Below are 22689 nucleotides of genomic sequence, written 5' to 3'. Positions count from 1 at the left end.
CATAAGATTGGGTCCCTAATCCATGAATTGTTGGAACTTATTTACAAAACTTTTCTTAAACATTACATGAATATATTGTCTCATACTATAGAATTAAAATTTATAATTCCTATTCCATGATGAGATATCTTTGAGCTATAATGTGTCTTAATTAAAACTATCTTTAGATAGGTTTTTCCCTCAAAAAGCATTTTATCAAAAAAAAAATCTGATTTAAATAAAAAAAATCAATTTTTTGATTTTTTTTTTAAATAATTGATTTTTATCCACCCTGAGGGGGTGTACCTTGCAGCTCCCTGGCCACCATGGCAGGGCAAGGGACCCTGGCAGTCCCCTGGATGCTGTGGGGTAGGAGGACCCCTGCAGTTCCCCAGCCACCACGGGGGGTCAGGGGCATCCCCACAGCCCCCTGGCCACTGCAGGGGAGTCAGGGGGACCCCTGCAGATGCCTGAATGCGGTGGCAGGGGAACCATGGAACTCTGAGCTCCCATGGGTGGTGAGGGCCCCGGAGCTCCCAGCCACCCTGCAGCTGTCCAGTCCCTTCTCATTTTATCATGGATGTTTTTAGTAAAAGTCAGGGACAGGTCACGGGCTTCCTTGGATTTTTTTTTTTTTTATTGCCCATAACCTGTCTGTGACTTTTACTACAAATATCCATGACAAAATCTTAGCCTTAGTGATAAGTAACAGTCAGCATGGATTTGTCAAGAACAAATCATGTCAAACCAACCTAATAGCTTTCTTTGACAGGGTAACAAGCCTTATAGGTGGGGGGGGGGAAGTGGTAGATGTAGTATATCTTGACTTTAGTAAGGCTTTTGATACTGTGTCGTATGACTTTCTCATAAACTAGGGAAATACAACTTAGATGGAGCTACTATAAAGTGGGTGGATAACTGGTTGGAAAACTGTTCCCAGAGAGTGGTTCACAGTCAAGCTGGAAGGGCATATCAAGTGGGGTCCCGCAGGGATCAATTGTGGGTCTGGTTCTGTTCAATATCTTCATCAATGATTTAGATAATGGCATAGAGAGTACACTTATAAAGTTTACGGATGATACCAAGCTGGGCGGGGTTGCAAGTGCTTTGGAGGATAGGATTAAAATTCAAAATGATCTGGACAGACTGGAGAAATGGTCTGAAGTAAATAGGATGAAATTCAATAAGGACAAATGCAAAGTACTCCACTTAAGAAGGAACAATCAGTTGCACACATACAAAATGGGAAATGACTGCCTAGGAAGGAGTACTGCGGAAAGGGATCTGGGCGTCATAGTGGATCACAAGCTAAATATGAGTGAACAGTGTAACACTGTTGCAAAAAAATCAAGTCATTCTGGGATGTATTAAGAGGAGTGTTGTAAGCAAGACACGAGAAATAATTCTTCCGTTCTACTCCGCGATGATTAAGCTTCACCTGGAATATTGTGTCCAGTTCTTGGTGCCACATTTCAGGAAAGATGTGGACAAATTGGAGAAAGTCCAGAGAAGAGCAGCAAAAATTAATGGTCTAGAAAACATGGCCTATGAGGGAAGATTTCCCCCCCCCCCCCCCCCCAAAGTTGTTGTGTTTCATCAGGAGAAGAGAAGACTGAGAGGGGACATAAGATTTCAAATACATAAAAGGTTGTTACAAGGAGGAGGGGGAAAAATTGTTCTCCTTAACCTCTGAGGATAGGACAAGAAGCAATGGGTTTAAATTGCAGCAAGGGCAGTTTAGGTTGGACATTAGGAAAAACTTCCTAACTGTCAGGGACGTTAAGCACTGGAATAAATTGTCTAGGGAGATTGTGGAATCTCCATCATTGCAGATTTTAAAGAACATGTTAGATAAACACCTGTCAGGGATGGTCAAGATAATACTTAGTCCTGCAATGAGTGCAGTGGACTGGACTAGATCAGTGGCTCTCAATCTTTCCAGATTACTGTACCACTTTCAGGAGTCTGATTTGTTTTGCATACCCCCAAGTTACACCTCACTTAAAAACTACCTGCTTACAAAATCAGATATAAAAATACAAAAGAGTCACAGCATAATATTACTGAAAAATTGCTTACTTTCTCATTTTTACCATATTATAAAATAAATCAATTGGAATATAAATATTGTACTTACTTTTCGGTCTATAGCATATAGAGCAGTATAAACAAGTCATTGTCTGTATGAAATTTTAGTTTGTACTGACTTGCTAGTGCTTTTTATGTAGCCTGTTGTAAAACTAGTTAAATATCTGGATGACTTGATGCACTCCCTGGAAGGCCTCTGCATACCCCCAGGAGTACGCGTACCCCGCGTTGAGAACCACTGGACTAGATGACCTCTCGAGGTCCCTTCCAGTACTATGTTTCTATGATTATTCCCCATCAAGAAGAGAACTTATCTTTGTGTTTTGACTTTACATCCTGTTAAGTTGAATGTGGGGTGTTGTTTTATTAATTGATATGTAAGCAGGGTCTGAATGAATTCTCCCCTGACAGCTAGCTAGGAGAGGGCAAGACTTTGGGTGTGTTTATGTAAATACAGTTTGCCCCTGCTCTGCTTAGATATTCAGCACATAGAGTGGTGTCAAAGTAAATCAATTTTGGCTGGTGTTGGGTACAAATCACTTTAGTACTGAATGCAGGGATAATGAAATGCTATTACCAAAATCTTGTAATTATTGTAGGAATACAGGAAAGCAGGACTGTGCTTAGTCTGTCCCAAATGAGGGGGGTCACCTTCAGCTGAAAGGGCCTCATTAAGCCAGAGGCTCGAATGCTGGAGCCCTGTGAAAGCAAGAGGGGCGGGGACGGGAGGTGTGTGGACTTTCCCTATGAGTCCCCAGACTGGTTTGACCTGTTCCTCCCCACTGTTCAAAGAATAAAGCTAAATAGGCTTCATTAGGAGCCTCTTTGTTCTAAAAATCAGTTGTGTGGGACTGTTTCTGCCCAGACCTGAAAATCACTGAGACCTGAAATCACTTGAGATGGGGCAGTGTTTCTGCCCAGCCTACAAAGAGCTGAAAATCATTAAGAGACTGATATGCAGAGGTCACAGCAGAGAGAGGCAGGTGGCAACAGAAGGTGACTGACAGTCGGCTTACAAACAAGTGGCTGGTGAGGCAGAGAGGTGTAGCGAGCGGCTGGCAGAGAGATGTAGCGAGTGGCCAGCAGGGTGGCTGGCAGAGAGGCGCAGCGAGCAGTGGAGCGAGTAAGGTGCCTCCTTGCCGCCACCCAGGGTGAACTCTGGGTCTGCACTGACCAAGGACTGCAACTGTGAGTGGGGTGCAGAGAAGGGACAGGCACGCTAAAGGGACTTTTGGGTTGCTGGACTTAAGAACCTGAGGGAAAAAGGACACTGCCCAACTTACTTGGGGGTGGGTCTTTTGCTCATGGCTTATGTTTATGAACCCTGTTTGCAGTGTTATCCCAAATTAACGCCAAGTTACTTCCCTCCTTTTAATAAGTCTCTTTTCTACACTCAGACTCTGTGCTTGCGAGTGGGGAAGTATTGCCTCTCAGAGGTGCCCAGGGGTGGTGTGTAATTTTCCCAGGTTGAGGGGTTGAGCCGGTTCTGTGTTGTATTGATAGAAAGGAACCCCTAGATATTGCACCCAACCCTGGTTGCTGCTGGCTTTGCCTGGCAGAAGGGTTACAGATATAGTCTGCCTAGCTGCAGATTCAGTAACAGTATATTTTAAATGACAGACATTTTTGTAACCAATTTCTGTGTATTTAGAGGGGTACTGGTGGGTTGGTGGGGGAGGGGAGGAAGGAGAGTTGTTTGAACTCCACAGAGATCTGCTTCTTCCTGTAATGATGTTAACAGTATGCTGTCAACTTCTCTAAGGTTTTTGCTCAAATTTTTATGTTAAAAGGCTTCACTTTTAACTTTGCATGTGCTCATTGGTTGAAACTTTATCTAATACATGAGACTTAATATGAGGCTCTTTGAATGCATTACACAGTGATCTTCAGACAATGTGTCTGATTCATATTTTGAATAGTTACATTGTGCTATTACATTAAATTTTAATCCATTAAATTTCAATCCATTAATGGGAGAGAAGGGAGGAAGAATTTGTACTTTTAAAGGGCGAAAACTTCAGAACCTTTCTAAAACATAATCTTTGACTGAAAGGAAATTGGTTCAAAATAAATTTTTGTCACATTTTCATATTAGCTTAAATTATGGCTGGTCTTGTAAATTAAGATGTACAACATATTTTTCATCCTTTGTAATTATATTTGTTCTAGAAATATAAATTGATGCTAATTTTTTAAAGAAAATGTGGAACATGATTTAAGCTGTTATTTCCAAAGAGCCTTTATTTAAAAAAACAAAACAAAAAAACAAAACAAAACAAAAACAGGAGAAAAAATCATGATCAAAGGTCAGACTGAAAAAATTCCTAACATATGATGAGGGGGTGGGATTTTTAAAGTCCATCCGTATACCTGTGGTGCATTGTGAGTCCAGGTTAAAGGCAAAGTAACTTATTCTACACGAGAAGTGTAGGTACATAGAATAATGGCTTAATGTAGCGACATTGCTTTCATAAACATCTGTTACATATTTTTAACAATTAGCTATTCATTTCCTAATCTATGCAGTTACTCTAAATCTGCAGACTGGTTAACAAAGGTTCAGACATCTTCTTTTGTGAGGTTCCTTAATGTTGATAAAACCATGCTGACGCTCCAATCTCCTTTTGGCTGCTTGGGACTGCAAATTGGTCCTTAGTACCCTTGCAGGTCCTCCTTTTGAACTACTGAGAGAAGGGTGTTTGATTTCTCTTAGGTAAAATGGCATCTCACTATATAAATTAGTGAGAGTGTGGGATTTTTCTGCAGGGATTTACTGTTTTGTTGTTGTTTGTTGTTTTAAACCAAAGTGGTGAGTAAAACAATGTCTCTTATTTTCCTCCTAAAGATGCTTATTTGCTTTTGTCTGGCTCTTGATGTGTTCTTTCCTTTTTTGTCCATCTTCTAGGTATGAGAGGGGGAAAAGTTACACACCTTGAATATTAGGAAGGCATTACACACATTTATGAAAAGGATGCTAGAAATGAAGAGTTCAGATCTCCTATTCATCCTGTATCAGAGTTCTGAAAGAGCTTTGAAATCAAAGGCCTGGTCCACACTATCCCCCCACTTCAGACTAAGGTACGCAAATTCAGCTACGTTAATAACGTAGCTGAATTCGAAGTACCTTAGTCCGAACTTACCGCGGGTCCAGACGCTGCAGGCAGGCTCCCCCGTCGATGCCGCGTACTCCTCTCGCTGAGCTGGAGTACTGGCGTCGACGGCGAGCACTTCCGGGATCGATCCCAGAACACCGATTGCCTGCCGTCGGACCCGGAGGTAAGTGTAGACGTACCCTAAGGCTTCTCTAGCCAGTAGGTGAGTGAATCAGAGAGCCTCACTAAGGGTACGTCTACACTTACCTCCGGGTCCGACGGCAGGCAATCGGTGTTCTGGGATCGATTTATCGCGTCTTGTCTAGACGCGATAAATCGATCCCGGATCGATCCCGGAAGTGCTCGCCGTCGACGCCGGTACTCCAGCTCAGCGAGAGGAGTACGCGGCATCGACGGGGGAGCCTGCCTGCAGCGTCTGGACCCGCAGTAAGTTCGGACTAAGGTACTTCGAATTCAGCTACGTTATTAACGTAGCTGAATTTGCGTACCTTAGTCCAAAGTGGGGGGGTAGTGTGGACCAGGCCTTTGCTACATGCAAAGAGCCCATGATCATCAAGGCTTGCTGACCAGGGTAATTGCTACCTGGTTTTCTGAGTAGAAGAGGCAACTTCGTTTGCAAGATGTAAGGCTACCACTTAGAGATCAGTCAGTGCTTTCTTGTGTCACTACAAAATTTGCGTGCAGGCTTTTGCAGATTTCTACTTGGACACGGTTATTCATGTGGAAGGCACGTTCTAACATTGGGTAATGCTGCAGAAGTTCCCACTATCGTGACTGGTATCTTTGGAAGTTAGAGAAGTAATTTCTGACAACCACAAAGTTCACCTAGTTTTTTGTTTCACTTGATACTAGTAGATTCTGCTGTTCCCAAGAGAAACATGTCTAAATGACAAACACAATAACAAAATTCAAAGGGATCGGAAAAGCCTTATACAGTAGTAGTAGCCTATGTTTTTGTGAAATTTATACCTCAGTGAAACATTTAAAAGAATTTTTTGTATTCTCTCTCAGCACACACTAGTCATAAGCTGTTAATATCCTGCATTTTGGTGTACAGATTTTCCTCAGCTATCTGAAAAAATAAATACACTAATGACAGGTTTCAGAGTAGCAGCCGTGTTAGTCTGTATCCGCAAAAAGAACAGGAGTACTTGTGGCACCTTAGAGACTAACAAATTTATTAGAGCATAAGCTTTCGTGGGCTACAACCCACTTCTTCGGATGCATATAGAGTGAAACATATATTGAGGAGATATATATATATACACACATACAGAGAGCATGAACAGGTGGGAGTTGTCTTACCAACTCTGAGAGGCCAATTCTCTTACTTAATTGGCCTCTCAGAGTTGGTAAGACAACTCCCACCTGTTCATGCTCTCTGTAGGATGAACACAAACACTAGGAGCACAAACACTGCCAACTTAAGTGCAAGAGTGTAATAAGAAAAGCCAAAGAGGAGTTTGAAGAACGGCTAGCCAAAAACTCCAAAGGTAATAACAAAATGTTTTTTAAGTACATCAGAAGCAGGAAGCCTGCTAAACAACCAGTGGGGCCCCTTGACGATGAAAATACAAAAGGAGCGCTTAAAGATGATAAAGTCATTGCGGAGAAACTAAATGGATTCTTTGCTTCAGTCTTCACGGCTGAGGATGTTAGGGAGATTCCCAAACCTGAGCTGGCTTTTGTAGGTGACAAATCTGAGGAACTGTCACAGATTGAAGTATCACTAGAGGAGGTTTTGGAATTAATTGATAAACTCAACATTAACAAGTCACCGGGACCAGATGGCATTCACCCAAGAGTTCTGAAAGAACTCAAATGTGAAGTTGCGGAACTATTAACTAAGGTTTGTAACCTGTCCTTTAAATCGGCTTCGGTACCCAATGACTGGAAGTTAGCTAATGTAACGCCAATATTTAAAAAGGGCTCTAGGGGTGATCCCGGCAATTACAGACCGGTAAGTCTAACGTCGGTACCGGGCAAATTAGTTGAAACAATAGTAAAGAACAAAATTGTCAGACACATAGAAAAACATAAACTCTTGAGCAATAGTCAACATGGTTTCTGTAAAGGGAAATCGTGTCTTATTAATCTATTAGAGTTCTTTGAAGGGGTCAACAAACATGTGGACAAGGGGGATCCGGTGGACATAGTGTACTTAGATTTCCAGAAAGCCTTTGACAAGGTCCCTCACCAAAGGCTCTTACGTAAATTAAGCTGTCATGGGATAAAAGGGAAGGTCCTTTCATGGATTGAGAACTGGTTAAAGGACAGGGAACAAAGGGTAGGAATTAATGGTAAATAACCAGAATGGAGAGGGGTAACTAATGGTGTTCCCCAAGGGTCAGTCCTAGGACCAATCCTATTCAATTTATTCATAAATGATCTGGAGAAAGGGGTAAACAGTGAGGTGGCAAAGTTTGCAGATGATACTAAACTACTCAAGATAGTTAAGACCAAAGCAGATTGTGAAGAACTTCAAAAAGATCTCACAAAACTAAGTGATTGGGCAGCAAAATGGCAAATGAAATTTAATGTGGATAAATGTAAAGTAATGCACATTGGAAAAAATAACCCCAACTATACATACAACATGATGGGGGCTAATTTAGCTACAATGAGTCAGGAAAAAGATCTTGGCGTCATCGTGGATAGTTCTCTAAAGATGTCCACGCAGTGTGCAGAGGCGGTCAAAAAAGCAAACAGGATGTTAGGAATCATTAAAAAGGGGATAGAGAATAAGACTGAGAATATATTATTGCCCTTATATAAATCCATGGTACGCCCACATCTCGAATACTGTGTACAGATGTGGTCTCCTCACCTCAAAAAAGATATTCTAGCACTAGAAAAGGTTCAGAAAAGAGCAACTAAAATGATTAAGGGTTTAGAGAGGGTCCCATATGAGGGAAGATTAAAGAGGCTAGGACTCTTCAGTTTGGAAAAGAGAAGACTAAGGGGGGGACATGATAGAGGTATATAAAATCATGAGTGATGTTGAGAAAGTGGATAAGGAAAAGTTATTTACTTATTCCCATAATACAAGAACTAGGGGTCACCAAATGAAATTAATAGGCAGCAGGTTTAAAACAAATAAAAGGAAGTTCTTCTTCACGCAGCGCACAGTCAACTTGTGGAACTCCTTACCTGAGGAGGTTGTGAAGGCTAGGACTATAACAATGTTTAAAAGGGGACTGGATAAATTCATGGTGGCTAAGTCCATAAATGGCTATTAGCCAGGATGGGTAAGAATGGTGTCCCTAGCCTCTGTTCGTCAGAGGATGGAGATGGATGGCAGGAGAGAGATCACTTGATCATTGCCTGTTAGGTTCACTCCCTCTGGGGCACCTGGCATTGGCCACTGTCGGTAGACAGATACTGGGCTAGATGGACCTTTGGTCTGACCCAGTACGGCCTTTCTTATGTTCTTATGTAGAAGAGTTGCTATGAATAGTTGTTTAACAATGGCCATTAGTATCAGCAGCAAGTTTAAACTCCCTTGGATAGTGATAAGTATACTTGAGTACCTGGCAATTTCACTGACAGAGCAGATGTCTCTGCAGTTGCAGCAGATGCTTAGCAACAGTTGGGAGTATGTTAGCACTGATGAGAAAATGCATCCTTAGTATTTCTACTATAATAAGTAGTGATCCATTAATAAGACAGAGAATATAATTGTTATTTTAAAGCAGGGAGAGAGTGCTTTAAAATGGTATATGGAACGGAGATGTACTGTAAGGTTAGGGCAGTGGTTCTCAACTTATTTATCATTGTGGGCCGCAGGGGCTGGGTGGCAGGGCAGAGGCAGCCACGCACAGCTGCCCCAGAACCCGGAGCTCATGGAGCTGGCTGGGAGCCCTAGATCCCTGAACCCGCAGGGCTGGCCGGGAGTTCCGGACCCCGCTGTGCGGGGCATCCCAGGCCCCACCCCGCCACACCAAGCAGCTGGGAACCCAGATCCAGCCATGCGGGCTGGCCGGCCTTTAGCCAGACCCAGCTGTGTGCTAATTGGGCTGCTCGTTGAGAACCGCTGGCTTAGGGGTTTTTTATACATCTGGCCTGAGTCATATATTTTTTTTTAATCATGTACTTTATTATTGCATGATTTTCTCTGATCTTTCTCACTCCCTGTTCTCTCTAAAAAGTTACTAAATGCAATGGCATTTTGAATCAATGCAGATTTTAAATTTTTTTTGATGGATGTACGAGTTGTTTTGACAAAAGATATTTTTTTAAAAATCTAGCACCAATAATGGATAGATGAAACTTTAATCCTCAAATAAATCACGTGTGAAAGGTTATCTGAAAAATATGTAAATTCTATTTTTGCTTGTGTATCTTTTACACACACATTTGTTTGTTCTCTCACACATGCACTATGGGAAGTGAATGCCATGAAATGTGGTGAGGGGATTTTAGCACATCTGGACATTTGATATCTTAAATAAACTTCTGCAAAATGTATTCCATCCCCATGATTACTTATGTTCCTTTTCTTTGTCAAGACCTAGAGTCTAGACCATATCCTGGTGCATATGCTGCACTTAACATCCATTAGCGCTGAATTATCAGTTCTGTGAGATACAGGAAATTTACCTCTCTTCCTCTTCAATATTCAGTGGTGCTACAACATTTTCTATATTTTAAATGGCACAAACTATAAAAATATTATATAATCTGATAGAACCATCATATTTGTTGGGATGAGGGATGGCGCTCAGGCCAGAGAGAAACACTGGGAATGGGGAAAAGGCAATAATCATACTACTGAATATCAGAACCCCATGTTCAAAGGTTTTCGAGTGGTGGTTGAGATGTCATTCACGGAGTACATGCTCATACCTTGCAAGGAGTAGGAAGCTAGATGCTGTGGCATGGACTATGTTTCAGACATGCAAAATGTATGCTAACGTTTTGGGTTTTCTCTTTCTTTTGAGGTGGGCGTCGAGGTTGGGTCATCTACCACCTAACGCCAAAATATATTTGTTTTTTATTTTTATCATTCTCATCCCTCTTTATATAAAAAAACAAAACAAAACAAAAAAACACTACTGCCACATGATGCTGCTTCTGGAGACAAGGCCCTTTGATCAGAACTTTTCTTTGTGAAGGTATGAACTGAACGCTAATCTGGGGCACTTTGCTAGTTGATCCAACTAGATGGGAATTGTGCTCTCACATCATCAATGTTCAGGACCAGGGAGAAATGCATGTACACTGTAGCATTATGCACTGTGACCCAGTTCAAGCCCTTTATTCAGTTAAGTGATTCTGATGTAGTTTGAAAGAAAAATCATAAAAATAATCCCTACCTTGTGATGTCTGAAGTAATTTTTCTTGTGTTATATAACACATGAGAAACTACATGTGTCCTTTGTAAACAAGCTGTAAATAAAGATCTGATGGTTTTCAAAAACAGTAGAAAAGTTCTATTATTTTGTCTGTCTTGTTGTTTTATACTATACTTTGCAATTACAATTATGAATGCAAACTTTCTGATGGGAGGAGCATGTAACCCTACTGCTATGATTGGTTTTACTTCTGATTTCTTCTTTTGAAGGTCTTGAATTAAAGCTTCTGTAATCTATTATAGTTTTGTCAACATATTTGGCTAAATGCCAACATAATGTTACTACATTTTGTTTGCAGATAAAGCTGTATACTTGTCATCTAGGCCATGATATTCTTGGAAGGGTACCTGGGTTTGTGCTATATAAAACATGGTGATACATTACTACTTGTGTCCTGTACCAAGCTTAAAACTCAAGACAGTAGGATTTGGGACAAAATAAAACAGGAAACTTCTACTTATTCAACTACCCTCTAAAAACGTGTAGTTTATGTATTGAACAATGAGAATGTGGTTATACTGTGTAAAGCTTTAAAACACACAACTGAAATATCCAATGTACTTTACAATACTACAAATAAAAGTAGGTGTAATTATTACTTTTCCCTTTTAATGGCAAATTCCTAATTTTATTACATGCCTTTACCTAGACTTGATGCTTAATGAGATCTCTTCAGAGTTGTTTTAGTTATATTAGTTTGCTAAGACTTGAAGGTTGATTTTCAAAGAAGTAAAGAAACAATTTAAAAATGGAAGTATCTTGGAAGAAATTTTATGGTTGGATTTAGAGGCACTAATAAATTAGCAACGCTGTTATAATTTCCTTGCATAATAACAAAATTCAAAGGGAAAATGTCTTCCTCTACTAACTATATGATAGCTCAAAATATATTAATGTTACTATTAGATTTGCAAAGAATACTTCAAGAGAAATTTATTTTCAGCTGATTTTACAATTGCTATTTATGGCTAATATCTGAAAACATGAATCTAAGCAATGTGGATACGACTATGTATTTTCTCCAACACTGATCAGTAATAACTTGTTTCAGTTACAGTACTTGTAAGTAAAACAACAATTAAAAATGTGAATCTAAATATAAAGGAAAACAAGCCAACTGTTTGGTTCTTGTTTCAAAAGGGAAAGCATGTTCAGTGAGAGGAAAATCTACCTCTACATACTACTGTAGGCACATGTCTATTCATGAGCATTGGGGAGTGGCAACGTGGAATCCTGTCAACAGTATCTGTAGATTTTTACTTTCTTGATTTCCTTTGGGGAGATACCAAGTTTGGTTAGGTAAGGTTTCAAAATTTATTTTTCTAAATTCTTATAAACTCATTTCTTTCTCTGTGGAATAATGTTTTGGGCATCCTGATAGGATGAAGACTTGGGGAAAACACCTTGAGTAGCAGAAACCTAGGTTACACACTAGTAACTGGAATTCTACTTTTGTCATCTCCACATAGATTGACATTTTGCCCTTCTTGCTATCCAGCTACCTATTTCTCCAGTGAGCTAACACGGGCACTGAGAGCTGTATGGTGGTAGCACATAGTTATAGGGCAGTTTAACGCTCCACATACAAGATTGCCTGGGCTCATATACATGACATTTTAAATTTCAACAGATTTGGGTTATCTGGGTGGTGTTCACTACAAACTCCAGAAAGGAAGGGGATATATGAAGGAGATGATGCAATAGAAGAATTCATAGTATTGGAAAGTAACCAAATTGTGGCTGTGTCGTCCAGCTATGTGAAATTCCCCATTTTTGCCTTGTGAATTCTTCATGATGGGAAAAAGGCTCCTCAAAATTTTCCCCACTGTGGAACTTGATCATTTTTTCTGTTACAAAAATGGCAACATTTTATGCATAACTTTCCTGCCTCATAATGATGGGGGAAGACCACACCAAAAGAGAAAAAAAAATCTGGAGATGACAGTAACCTGCCCTTCTACTTTACCCTTTTGGAGGCCTCTGATTCCTTATATGGTATTGGGGAGCCTCTACAGGATTCTGGTCTAAATGTTTTGATTGTCCGGAAGATAAAACTGCATTGCAAAAACAAAACACCTATGTAAAGAAAAATCCACCCAATACATTACTTGCTAATGCACATAAATACAAATGTAGTTTAACTCATGAGAGAATATCATCAAACTATTGGTAATGCAGTTCAGTATTTCAGACAAAGCACTGGCTGTCAGGAGGATCTTGTGTTCCAATTATTGAACGTCTGACTGTGTGCAACACTGACTTCTCACAACAGATATGAGAAATATGGTGTCAAGCCGCATTTAAGGTTTCCTGGATAAATTAACAGATGACGCTATCTTTTTATTAACCTTCTGCTTTGCTCTCCTGTAAGACTTGGTTGCTGTTTCCATTATACTGTTTGGGGAAAAAAGGTGGTCTTGTACTTAAGACAAAGCCTGGTAATCTAAAGACCTGGGTCTTGCTCCTGCCTCTGTTAAAGACTTCCTATGTGATTTAATACCTTGGTGTCTCCATTTCCTCATCTGTAAAATGAGAACTGTTGTCTACTCCACAGGAGTGAAGTGAGGCTAAACTAATTCAGGCTTGTAAAATGCTCAGTGGCACTTTCTATACGAGTGGCTTAGATGTGCAAATTATTACTAGTAATTATATAAGGTATTTTCAACTAGTCTTTGTTAGTACTTCTGGACTGACCTATGGTATGCACACTGTCATCCTATAACTAAATTTGCCTAAACAGTTCTGTTCCAGAAAAAAAGTTTTCTGATTAGATTCTTTATTTTGTGCAAAAAACCTTTAAGAAATCATATTTTTAAATGCAGATATTATTTATGCAACTGATCCTCTATCTAGTCTGCAGAATAATAGGTCTTCTGATGTTCAGTAATGCAGTCAAAAATGTATCTTTAAGATGCAATTGTTTTTTCAGACGGTAAAGTGTAATTTCAGCTTTTTGTTTTTCTGTTCCTACACACTGATTTATCTTAGGAAAAGAGAACTTATGAAAATTACCTTTTATTAGTTGTATCAGAATAGTGTTCAAGCAGATGTTATTTAAGAGGAAACGTCATCCTGGATAGGATTCTTTGTTATATGCTTCCTTACTGTGACTTGAAACATTACATTTAATGGAATAAGATTCACTGTCTTTATGTTAACAGAACTGTGCTAAAGAATAATGATCTGAGATCAAGACAAGAGTTAACTATCCACCTCACCAATCAATGGCCTTCCCTGGGAGCTCTGGATGTCAATGCTGTTGCCTTGGATACTCTACTCTATAGAAAGCACAGTCAACAATGGGATGAGTAAGTTGAATATTTTTTGTTCACTCTTATTGCGGGGGGACAGTACTCAGAATCATACTAATATCTCCTCTGTTTCCTTGACATATCGTCTGCTAATGTACCCCCTAATACTAACCGTGTCCTTAGGGCCTGGCTACCTGTGCATGATGTAGAAAAGTGTAGGGGTTAGGATGCAGTTTAAATATTTAGCAGTTTGGAACTCAGACACTATGTACGATTGTACCACATGTACAGTTGTGGTACCAGATGAGGATCTGCACATTGAATAAAAACATGAAAAGGATATTCACAGAGCAATTTTAGAATTTCATGTCAGAACTGACATACAGCAAGTTGGTGTTATTAATGAAAATCTATTTGGTTATGAACTAGGATATAATACTGCAAATTGATGTTTGATATAGTTTTTAAATAATCACTTAATTCAGTTTGCTTAACTTTGGGTGACTGATATGGCACAATAAAACAAGAATAATGAAGTATGAGCATTCAAATATTTTTTTAATGTGGCATATTCCAGAAAGAGCAAATTATTGCAATCAAATCAAGATGCAAAAACATCAGCATAAACTCCATTATCCGCGTACACACAGCAGAAATCTTTAATACATCATTACAATTATCTTTATCTATGATAATTTACAGGACATATTGTCTCAAGTCAGCAAAGCACTTGATCACATGCTTAATTTTAAGTATGTGTCTGTTCCACTGAAGTGAGTGATACTGAATGGGACACGTGCCCACTGAAAGTTAAGCATATGCTTAAGTGATATGCTGAATTGTGGCCACAAATTGTATGACATTGCTGTATTATTTCCTATTCTAGAATGAGCCACTTCATTGCAGGTTATCCGAAATTTTAGGGAGCAAATTCTTAAATGAATACTTCAAAATTTGATCTGTATTACAGTACTTTATATATCAGGTGCAAAGTGCATACAACTATTTCATTTAAAACAAATACTTCAGTATATTTTCTAAAATGAAAATAGTGCCAGCAGCCCTACAGTAAATGAATCATTTTGCAATGGGAGAATTAAGTTCTCAATTCTAAGCTTTCAAGGATAGTGAAGAAATTGGTATTCAAAATTATCAATTTGTTCTATTGATCTGAGGTTTTTATTAATTGCATCTTCATGTTGCTGTTTGATCTTCCATTGCTATAGATTAGGGGTCATTCAATCAACTAGAAATTTCAACCACGAAGGTAACATGATTGCTCTTAAATTTTAAATAGAAATCCAATTAGAATTTATGATACCATCATGCATAACAAAACTGGTAAATATGAAAAGCTGTGCTGCCAAGACAAATTCTAATAAAGTTTAATGGTAATAGAATCTCATGATGGCTATGAATGCCATGTCACATGAGATTTTTTTTTAGTTTTTATGTTGTATTGAATTTGAAAAGTCATTTTAGAAAATGAGTAGGAAACAAAAATCTTCTTGCTGTGCTGCTTTTCTCATTTCCCTTTTTTTTTATATTATGTTGCTACACCTCATTGTCTCCATAAGTACAGTTGCTCTAGCTCTTTCTCCCTTTTACAAATTCTTTCCAAGAAAATTGGTTTAAAGACTTTAACAACATCCTGTGGGTGGATTATAAATCTGCTTCACACTGCAATGTTTTTCCTATTCGCTTTTTATTAAATATAATATAAACATAATGAAATATACATAAACTTCTTGTAATATATTTTAATCATTTGCTACACTTTCAACATTTAATTAGTCCTGCCTTGAGTGCACGGGACTGGACTCTCGAGATCCCTTCCAGTCCTATGATTCTATGATTAGTGCTCTATTTAGCCAAAGATTGGTTTTTTTTTTTTTTTTTTCAGATTTATTCAGCTTCAGTTAACATTCATTGGTTTAAAATTACATGTTTGGCTTTAACACGATTTTGTTTGATAGTAAAAAATTAACTCTGCAATTCAGATCTGCCCCAAACCTACAGATATAGGAGCATTCCCACAGCATATGGATGAAGTTAGCACCTGCTGACTCACAGCACCGACATATGATTTTCTGATGTATTAATCATAAATGGAGGTTCAAGGAGCAGTTCAGAACACTAGCTAAAATTTGTTTCTATTTGTTAGCAGATGATAATTGGCCTAGTTCTTCCTCCCATTTCTTTCTTAGAAACTCCATGTTTAGTTCAAATTTGCTGACCAGTTGTGCATATAGTGTTGCCTTTGGTCTTGGAATCTGGGTAATATTTGGAGAAATGAAAGCAGTTCAGGTGGGTCAGGGTAGTTAAAGCATTAGGGTCAAACAGATAGGATATAGCATGTTTAAGATGGATATGTTGCTATTCCTTCTTAGTCTCTAGATTGAATATTTCTTTTAATATTGTAAAAGGGAGGAAAGCATCATTTTCTATCAGTTGACTGATGGTCAAAATCCCTTTCCTAATCCAGTCTGGCCAAATGATGGGTTGCCTGCTATACAAAATTTTGAGTTGTCCCAGATAGAGACCTTGGTATGTAGAAGAGGATGATTTTTTAAATTTAGTAAACATAGTACACCAAGTATTTCTGGCTGCCACAATAGTCAGTAATTGTTCTTTAGGGAATCACTAGTAATCCAAGTGCAGTGCATGGAAAAGCAACCAATTCTGCTCCCAGCTGAAGCCAGTCCAGGGCCCTACAGCACAAGGGAATGAGCCACTGTGCTGCTTGGCTAAGAATTATTGCCTGATGGTGAACTTTAAAGTTGGGAAATCTAAACCCACCTGTTTTGATAGGGAGCGGTAATCTTTTTAAGGAGATTTTGGATTTGTTACCAGCAACCCACAAAAAGGACCTGAACATGTTGTTGATTTTGGTGGTAAAATAAAAGGGAGAGATATGGAGGGAGGGAATTCAGAATGAAAAGGACCCTGGAAAGAGCATTGATTTTTTTTTTTATTTGTTCCCCAAAGGGAGATTGGTAGTGCCTGCCATCTATTTAAATCATTTGCTAATTGCATGATTAATGGGGCTAGGTTAACCTTGACTATGTTTTTAATTTCTTTAGGGAACAGATGCCAAGATACCTGAGGTTTGTCTGTGGCCATCTAATGTGGGGCGGAATAAAAAGTAAAACCCTTCAGTGGAGGGTTCTGCAACCACCATGCATCTTTTAATCCCAATTTGTCCACGTAGTCTCTTATAATGTTTCCAGAATGCGATTGTGTATGCTGGGGCCAACCTGACTTGTCTTTAAAAAAAAAGGGCCAACACATTATTAAAATCTCCTGCTATGATGACTGAGCCTAATGGGATATTAATTAATTTGGGGGGGAAATTAAAAACTTTATTGGGTCTATATATATTTGAGTATATATAGAGAGTCAAAGATATTAGCCTTCACTAGCAAAAATCTACCTTCCTCAATTTTATTTAAATCTAGAATGTGTCAATTGAGTCTTTTGTGAAACAATATTGCTCCAATTTTGGCTGAGGAGGAGAAATGGTTAAACACCTCTTTCCCTATCCATTACCTTCTAAATTTCTCTGCCTCCAGGTCATTATGGTGGGTTTCCTGTAGGAAGAGGGTAAGGCAGACCAGGAAATGTAAAAGACAGGTATAATGTGAGAAACAGGTAGAAAAACTGAGAAAAAGAAATGAAGTGATCAAACTGACCAAAAATCACTTAAAATACATAACTCCTATCCAAATGGAAATAGAACCTAAGTCAAAGAGGCTTACAAGGGGATGACCTCATCACTCACTTCCCCCCATTTCCCCAAAACACCCAGTTGGGGGTATAGCTGGATTCCCTTTAGCTTTATTAAGAAGAAATAATCTCATAACAAGGGAGGGCATGGTTTCTTCACTATTCATAACAACATAAAAAAAAAAGGTGTGGGGAGGCGGGGGCGGAGCCAGTGTCTAAACTTAAGAACAAGGCTATAATAGATGTACAAGAAAGTTATGCTAATTGTTTAAATAACTTTATTCTGTCATAATTGGATCACTTGCAGATAAGGGTTTATTAGAAGAACAGCTCTTCCTAAATTTTGTCACCTAGAGCCTTGTCCATGCTAGATTATAGTCTGAATGCTATTGCCCAGTAGCCATATCAGTAATATAAATCAACACAACACCTATTAAAACTCATTTAACAAAAATAAAAACTAAAAATAAAACCCTGGACTAATACTATTGAAAAAACAACTGACAGATTCATACTAACACATTCTGAGTAATTTGGTGAATCATAACCAGCGATATAAAAATTATTCTTGGATAGGATTTTAGGAGATCAGATTTCTTCACATTTGGGGAATTGAAAAGATTCATCATTAAACTGAAATCTTCATTACATTGTTTAGATGTGGTGTGTCTTGTAAGTGTACGTTTAAGGCAAATGGATGAATATTTTCAGATTTACTATAAACCCAGAATCTAGGAAATTAGATGGGGGAAATTAAGTAAAATCATCAATGGGGAAGGGAAGAATTAAAAAAAAAAAAATAGGGGGATTGGTTGGAAAAGGTACTGGGAGAGAATGCCTCAGACAGAACAAAATCATACTACTTTGTTGAACCTTGCCAATCCACTGACGTGAAGAGTCCGAGGTCAAATGAAGCAATTTGCTTGGAGTTAGGAACTCAAAAGTGGGTGTGCTCCCAGTGCTCTCCTGGATTCATGAGGGAGTATTGATATTGTAACACTCCTACCTGCTTAGCACCAGCAGCCAGAACCCATAGCTGCTTCTTGAGTCTGGATGGATGTTCAGGAGGGTCAAAATTCGAGCAGAATTGGGATCCTTCTCCCCACCCACTCACTCCCCAGCCAGCACCCTCCATTTCACATTGCTGTAAGAAATGTGCCAGGCTTAGTCTGGGATGCTGTCACTGCTAAGGGAGGAATTTTAGGGGGAAAGATCTTAGAGAGTGATATCCATAGGCTCCAGAGCAGTATACTTACCTTTAAAATAGGTATGATTATATATGTAATTATATCCATGGCTGAACCTATCTTTGAGTATTTTGCTAAACCTGTTACAGAATCATAGAAGTGTAGGGCTGGAATGGACTTGGCCTCACTGAGGCATGACCAGGTATACCTAGAGTATACCTGATAGGTATTTGTCTAACCAATTCTTAAAGACCTCCAATGATAGTGATTGCATAACCTGCCTTGATAACTTTGTAGTTAGCAAATTTTTCCTGATATCTAACCTAAATCTCCCTTGCTGTAGATTAAGCCCATTACTTCTTGTCATACCTTCAGTGAACATGGAGAACAGTTGGTTGCTGTCCTCTTTGTAAAAGCCCCTAACTTATTGGAAGACTGTTATCTAGTCTGCCACAGGTTTTTTTCCCCCAAGGCTAAAGATGCCCATTTTCTTTAACGTTTCCACATAGGTCAGATTTTCTAAACCTTTTATCGTTATCGTATTTGTTCTTCTTGGGACTCTGTCCAATTTATCCACATCTTTCTTAAAGTATGACACCCAAACTTGTCCACGGTACACCAGCTGAGGCTATTATTTATCATCCTATTATCCTCTAGGTGCTTACAGATTGATTGATTGTTTAATTTGTTCCAGTATTTTTCCAGGTATTGAAGGTATGACTAGTCTATCATTCCCTGGATCCTCTTTGTTCCCTCTTTTAATAGAATAGAATAGAATCATAGAACTGGTGTCCTCGAGAGGTCATCTAGTCCAGTCCCCTGCACTCAAGGACTAAGTGTTATGTAGACCATCCCTGACAGGTGTTGGTCCAACCTGCTCTTAAAAATCCCCAATGATGGAGATTCCACAACCTCCCTAGGCAATTTATTCCAGTGCTTAACCACTCTGACAGGAAGTTTTTCCTAGTGTCCATCCTAAACCGCCCTTGCTGCAATTTAAGCCCATTGCCTCTTGTCCTATCCTCAGAGGTTAAGAACAATTTTTCTCCCTCCTCTTGTAACAACCTTTTATATACTTGAACACTATAATCATGTCCTCTGTCTTCTCTTCTCCAGACTAAACAAACCCAATTTTTTCAATCTTCCCTCATAGGTCATGTTTTCTAGACCTTTAATCATTTTTGTTGTTCTTCTCTGAACTGGACCTCAATACTCCAGTTGAGGCCTCATCAGTGCGGAGCAGAGCGGAAGAATTACTTCCCGTGTCTTGCTTACAGTACTCCTGCTAACACATCCCAGCATGAGGTTTGCTTTTTTTGCAACAGTGTTACACTGTTGACTCATATTTAGCTTGTGATCCACTATGACCCCCAGATCCCTTTCCGCAGTACTCCTTCCTAGGCAGTCATTTCCCATTTTGTATGTGTGCAACTGATTGTTCCTTCCTAAGTGGAGTACTTTGCATTTGTCCTTACTGAATTTCATCCTATTTACTTCAGACCATTTCTCCAGTTTGTCCAGATCATTTTGAATTTTAATCCTATCCTCCAAAGCACTTGCAACCCCTCCCAGCTTGGTATCGTCTGCAAACTTTATAAGTGTACTCTCTATTCCATTATCTAAATCATTGATGAAGATATTGAACAGAACCGGACCCAAAACCGAACCCTGCAGAACCCCACTCATTATGCCCTTCCAGCATGACTGTGAACCACAGATAACTACTCTCTGGGAACAATTTTCCAACCAATTATGCACCCACCTTATATTCGCTCCATCCAGGTTGTATTTCCCTAGTTTTGTTTGAGACCGTCATGTGAGACAGTATCAAAAGCCTTACTAAGTCAAGATATACCACATCTAACGCTTCTCCTGATCCACAAGGCTTGTTTCCCTGTCAAAGAAAGCTATCAGGTTGTTCTTGACAAATCCACACTGACTGTTATTTATCAGCTTATTATCTTCTAGGTGTTTGCAAATGGATTGCTTAATTATTTGCTCCATTATCTTTCCGGGTACAGAAGTTAAGCTGACTGGTCTGTTATTCCCAGGGTTGTCCTTATTTCCCTTTTTATAGATAGGCACTATATTTGCCCTTTTCCAGTCTTCTGCAATGTCTCCCGTCTTCCATTGCTTTTCAAAGATAATTGCTAATGGCTCAGATATCTCCTCAGTCAGCTCCTTCAGTATTCTAGGATGCATTTTATCAGGCCCCTGGTGATTTGAAGACATCTAACTTGTCTAAGTAATTTTTGACTTGTTTTTTCCCTATTTTAGACTCTGATCCTACCTCATTTTTCACTGGCATTCACTATGTTAGATGTCCAATCACCACCAACCTTCTTGGTGAAAACCGAAACAAAGAAGTCATTAAGCACCTCTGCCATTTCCACATGTTCTGTTATTGTCTTTTCCCCCCTCATTGAGTAATAGGCCTACTCTGGTTCTACATAGGTTCTATGTTTGTCCTTCTCTGGGACTAACCCGTCATCCTTGAGATCTCGAAGATAATCACTAGTGATTCCAAGATTGCTTCAGCTAATTCCTTATGTATTCTAGGGGGAATTTCATCAGGCCCTGCTGGCTTGAATACATCTAATTTAGCTATATATTTTTTAACCTGCTCTTTTGCTATTTTGGCTTGTGTTCCTTCCCCCTTATTGTTAATATTAATTGTGCTAAGTCTCTGGTCATAGTTAACCTTTTTAGTGAAAAATGAAGCAAAATAGGTATTATACACCTCAGCCTTTTTCGTGGTGTTCCTTATTAGCACTTCTTCCCCGCTAAGTAGTGGACCTCCATTTTCCTTTGTCCTTCTCTTGCTCCTAATGTAGTTGTAGAACCTCTTCTTACTACCTTATGTCCCTTGTTAAGTGTAATTAGTTTTATGTCTTAGCCTTTCTTATGTTATCCTTACATGCTTCCACTATTCTTTTATACTCATCTTTAGCAATTTGTCTGTATTTTCACTTTTTGTAGCATTCCTTTTTGATTTTCAGGTTATTAAAGAGCTCTTGATGCAGCCATATTGGCCTATTACTATTCTTTCCTTCATATTGGATTAGTTTTCTGCTGTGTCTTTAATATTGTCTCTCTGAGAAACTGCCAGCTGCCTTGAGCTCCTTTTTCCCTTAGGCTTTCTTCTCATGGGTCCCTACCTACCAGTTCTCTGAGTTTGTTAAAGTCTGCTTTTTTGAAGCCCATTGTGCTTATTCTGCTGCTCTCCTTCCTTTCCTTAGAATTATTAAATCTATCACTTCATGATCACTTTCAGCAAATTGCCTCCCACCTTCAGATTCACAACCTATTCCTCCCTGTTAGTCAGAATTAAGTCTAAGATGGCTGCCCCAGTTATTTCCTCCCTCTAAAACAAGAAATTGTCCCCAACACATTTTGGAACTTAATGGACATTTTGTTTTTTGCTATATTACTTATCCAAAATACAAAATCCTGGTAATAATGGGGGACTTTAAGTACCCAAATATCTGTTGGATATTTCTGTTATCTATTTTAGAAATGTTTCATCCACCTTCTCTTCCTGCTTTGGTGGTCTGATATATTAGACTGATACCATTACGTCACCCCTTCCCCTCCTTTTATCTTTATCCACAGACTTTCAGCTGGTTGGCCTCTCAACTCGTACTGGGCCTCAAACCAACTGACTACATTCCTGATGTACAGTGCAACATCTCCTCCCTTTTTTCCTTGCCTGTCTTTACTGAACAAGCTGTACCCCTCTATACCAGTATTCCAGTCATGAGATTTATCCCATCCAGTCTGTGATGCCAATTAAGTAATAATTTAGCTTATACTAATACTTCTTCGAGTAGCATCCTTGTGGGTGCTCCACATTCAGCGCACATGCACTCTTGTGCCTTTGATTGGAGATTTTTGGTAGCAGTGCCCATTCGGCCTGCATGCATGTCCTACACATCCTCGTGTCCCATACTGAGGCTACATAGATCTGTGCAGGTGAACCACCCTCAGTTCC

General features: G+C 39.2%; 1 protein-coding gene across 1 annotated transcript in view; it reads left to right on the top strand.

Moving 5' to 3' along the window:
• The window catches only part of RUNDC3B (RUN domain containing 3B), a 162574-nt gene that overhangs the window by 122849 nt on the left and 17036 nt on the right, over nucleotides 1-22689 (top strand). Inside the window, exon 9 of the mRNA XM_065399227.1 lies at nucleotides 13696-13842. Within this exon, the coding sequence (XP_065255299.1) occupies nucleotides 13696-13842 (147 nt within the window). The remainder of the gene's footprint in view (nucleotides 1-13695; nucleotides 13843-22689) is intronic.

Source organism: Emys orbicularis, chromosome 2, assembly GCF_028017835.1.
Source record: "Emys orbicularis isolate rEmyOrb1 chromosome 2, rEmyOrb1.hap1, whole genome shotgun sequence".
NCBI classification, from domain to species: Eukaryota; Metazoa; Chordata; order Testudines; family Emydidae; genus Emys; species Emys orbicularis.
The sequence above is the reverse complement of the archived record's forward strand: the minus strand, read 5'-3'. Positions and strand labels throughout refer to the sequence as shown.